A 3,416-nucleotide genomic window follows, 5' to 3' on the forward strand; every position below is an offset into this window, starting at 1 on the left:
GATGAGGGGGGGAGGCTGTGCATTGTGGGAGAGGGGGGTCGGGGAGTCGGGGGACCCACTGGGCCTTGCCTCTCATGAATGGGGCTTTTCTCGAGCGCATACAGAGCCCGATTCACAGCTCTCCACGAGGAACCAGTTTAAATAAATACGGGCAGGGTTTCAGCCCATCTGGAAGCCATCGCTGCCAATCCCCCAACGCAAACAAGTCTCACAAAGGAGGACTGAGGTCTCCCCTCCCGAACCAGCAGCACTTTTGGAAGCTAGGGCTGAGAAATGCAGATGTGGGTCAATGTCTTCGCGGCCAACAAGTTTCCCAAACTCGTGGAAAGACGGAGAGGAGGAGCGTGGTGGACTCTAGGTTTCTGACATTCCTAACGTCCACACAGGCTACGCCTTGCCCCACGCCAGGTCTTTGGGTCCTGTGGATCCAAGGCTAGAGTGTGGGGGTGTCTTGCCATTGGTGAGGCAAGCTGGGGTGTAAAACCAACGATTTTGGGGGGGGGGGCATGGTCAGATGCAGAATCGTAAGAGACCGAAAGTTTTAGACAACCTTCCCCCACCCACCCACACTCATACAAAGCTGTGGAATTCACTCTGTCAAAAAGGTTGCAGCAGTGAGAGAGAGCTCTTTGCCACTTAAGCGAGCGCCTCTGCTATCAGATGAAGAATTCGAGAAAGCATTAAGACGCTCAGTTCACGCCACTGCGCTCCATAAAGAACACCGGTCAAGACCGCAGCTTTGTGGTGTGTGTGCTTGAAAGTTTAGGACAAAAAATACAGTCAGGCCTATCTCAGACCACATACAAACACTTCGATGCCCCTACCCCCCGCCCCCAGAGCTCGAGCGCAGGACTCTGGCTTAGCTCGCCACCCTGCCACTCTGCGCGGCGGGGTCGGAAAGTGCTATCCCGGGCTTCTCGCGGCAGCGCTCCCCGCTCTAGCCCTGCCCCCCCGCCGCGTCCGCCAAGCTAAAGAGCAAAAAGTCCGCCCGGGCCCGCCTCCTTCCAAAGCATCTCTAGAGACAGCCTGGTGGCAGGGGAAAGAGCACAGAGTCTCACGGGCAGAGAGTCTTTGATCCCCACCTACTGTCCAAACAGTTTCACCTGCGATTGATTAACAGTCTGTAACATACAGAGAAAGACAGGGCTGGAACTCTACCCGTCGGAAACGTGCCCAAACACGTGGAAGAAAATTCTCTACCTAATACACTTTCCAGGCTTCGGTTGTCCTGAATATAATCCCAGACAGTGGATCTTACCCAGGGAGGAGATGGAAAGGTGCGGGAACCGCCCTTGGACCGAGGCTATACAGCTGCCACCTCTAGCCATACTCAGGACACTAGCCTGACCCCATATCCATCCACGGTTACACACGCTGTAAAGTAACTCATTGTAGGGTATACAGTGTGTGTGTGTGTGTGTGTGTGGGTGCTCTTGGGGACACATTTGGAAAGCAGGTCTGTTTGCAGTGTCAACGTTTTTCAGATGTCAAATTCCTGCAGCCCAACGGAGGCAAGGGGAGAGCCGAGTTTCAAAGAAGGGCTGCCCGGCTGCACCTTTCGGTGGGCCAGCCTGATAGCGGAGGGGACTGGAGAGCTGCGCTGAAGTCGCCGGGAGCCGCTTTTTCTTTGTGGCCTCAGATTTCAATCCATCAGGGTCAGAGTTAGTTCTTTGTCTAGCGCCCCTTTGAGCTCTGCAGCGTCTAACCCCTAGACTAGGCTGATAAATCAACCCGTAGGCGTCTCTCGATTTCTCTCCTACTTTTAAGTGTGGGACTTCTTTTATTGAGCTCGAAACCTCCTGATCAAAGCTGGTGGAAGGGGATGCGTTACGTCTGTGTTCAAACCTGTTGCATACGACGCTTTGCAAGTTCATATCCTTGCTTAACGCAGGGACCTGAGAATGTCTCCAATCGTGACTCTCACTGAAGATGCTGCGACAGAGGTCCTTACTAGCAGAATTAGGATCGGTGTAGTCCTGTATACTCTGCGCTTAGGACTTAGCGCCCTAACCCGGACCAGGACTTGGGGGAGGGAGTAGGAGGAAAAGGGTCGCAAGTTAGGGAAGTAGGCAGGGGCGGCGGGCAACTTACGGGCATCCTGGCCCTGACACCGTAGGACCGCGGCGATGAGCAGCGTCAGCAGCACCAGCGACTGGGGAGCCCCGAGGCGGATCATGGCTCACCGCGAGGCCTGGCAGAGCCTGGCCGGGGCGAAGCGCAGCGAGGCGGCAGAGCACGGAGCGGGTCCGGGTCTCTACCGCGCCCTCATGCAGGAGGCCCTAGGAGCAGGAGGAGGCAGGAGACCCGGCAGCCCAGCGGCGCTCTGCGTCTTCCCCCAGCAGAGGCTCCAGTTATATGCTCCCGGTCGCTCCAAAGGCTGGCAAACCGGCCCAAACCGCGGGCCGCCCCCCAGCCCCCCGCGGGGCTGTAACCTGAGACCCCGCCCCCGGAGCCCGCCCAGGCCGGACCAGAGCCCACACCTGCCAAGGCCAGTCGCCCCTTTCGTGAGCCCAGCTTCCCGCCCCCGATGTGCCCAGTGGCCTGATCGGGCGGGGCACCGAGACAGCCTCCGGTCGCCCCCACTTGGGACTGCCACACTGCCCCCTCTAACCACAGGCGAGAAGGGGGGGGGCATCGGGCCCCTTTCCTCGGAGTTCTGCTGGGGTTAGAAGGGAGGGGGTTGTTTGCAGAGGCATAAGCCTGGAGTTTTAGACCCAAGGCAGGGAGGACGAAGCAACAGAAAGGAGCAAGAAAGGTGGGGATGGGGAATTTAGGAGGCGGGGAGGTGCGTGGGGGACCAAAGCATGAGCAGATGGTCGTTGTCCAGAATCCTAAATCTGGGGGACAGTTTTCCAGACCTGCCTTACAGCTCCTTTGCGGAGTACCTGCCCAGTGAGCTCCCACCTGGAGTCTCGGGACCACAGCCTCCCTAACCCATCCCCCATCCAACTAGCTAGAAAAGGCCTAGGTAGAAGGGGGAACTGAAAGGGTGGCTAGGACAGCGGCTGGTGCATTCCTACACAGAGGGAGACCTGTGTGGAGGTCTAAGGGGCGAACAGGCCAGGGAAGGGACTAACGGGACTGCAGACAACCCTGGGACAAAACGGGATGGATTGGAGACGCTTGTCTAGTTCGGCTCTTCCTGGCCCAGGTTCAGGAATCTCCAGGGGAGTGGGTGCCCTTAGCCTGGATAGAGCAACCGCTGGCCAGGGACTGTTGGCCACTCTAGGGCTCTGGCCAGAGAGTCTGGAGGTGGCTCCAGCTGGACTCGGCTTTGTGAGGGGCGGGGAAAGCACCAGAGTTTTCCTAATTATTCCCCCACCCCAACCTGATTCTCCAAGTCTTCCCCTATCCCTGGACCTCCAGCCTCACCTACCTTCCTTGCTCCCCAACCCCTACCTTAGCCCAAACTGCGG

General features: G+C 58.0%; 1 protein-coding gene across 2 annotated transcripts in view; it reads right to left on the reverse strand.

Moving 5' to 3' along the window:
- Nucleotides 1–2,407, reverse strand: part of Col2a1 (collagen type II alpha 1 chain) — a 29,481-nt gene extending 27,074 nt beyond the window's left edge. For both annotated transcript variants that reach the window (XM_021182830.1, XM_021182829.1), the window contains exon 1: nt 2,092–2,407. In XM_021182830.1, coding sequence (XP_021038489.1) covers nt 2,092–2,176 — 85 coding nt within the window. In that variant the 5' untranslated portion in view covers nt 2,177–2,407. The remainder of the gene's footprint in view (nt 1–2,091) is intronic.
- Between the last annotated feature and the right edge of the window lie 1,009 nt (nt 2,408–3,416).

The sequence above is a fragment of the Mus caroli genome, chromosome 15 (assembly GCF_900094665.2).
Source record: "Mus caroli chromosome 15, CAROLI_EIJ_v1.1, whole genome shotgun sequence".
Classification (NCBI taxonomy): Eukaryota; Metazoa; Chordata; class Mammalia; order Rodentia; family Muridae; genus Mus; species Mus caroli.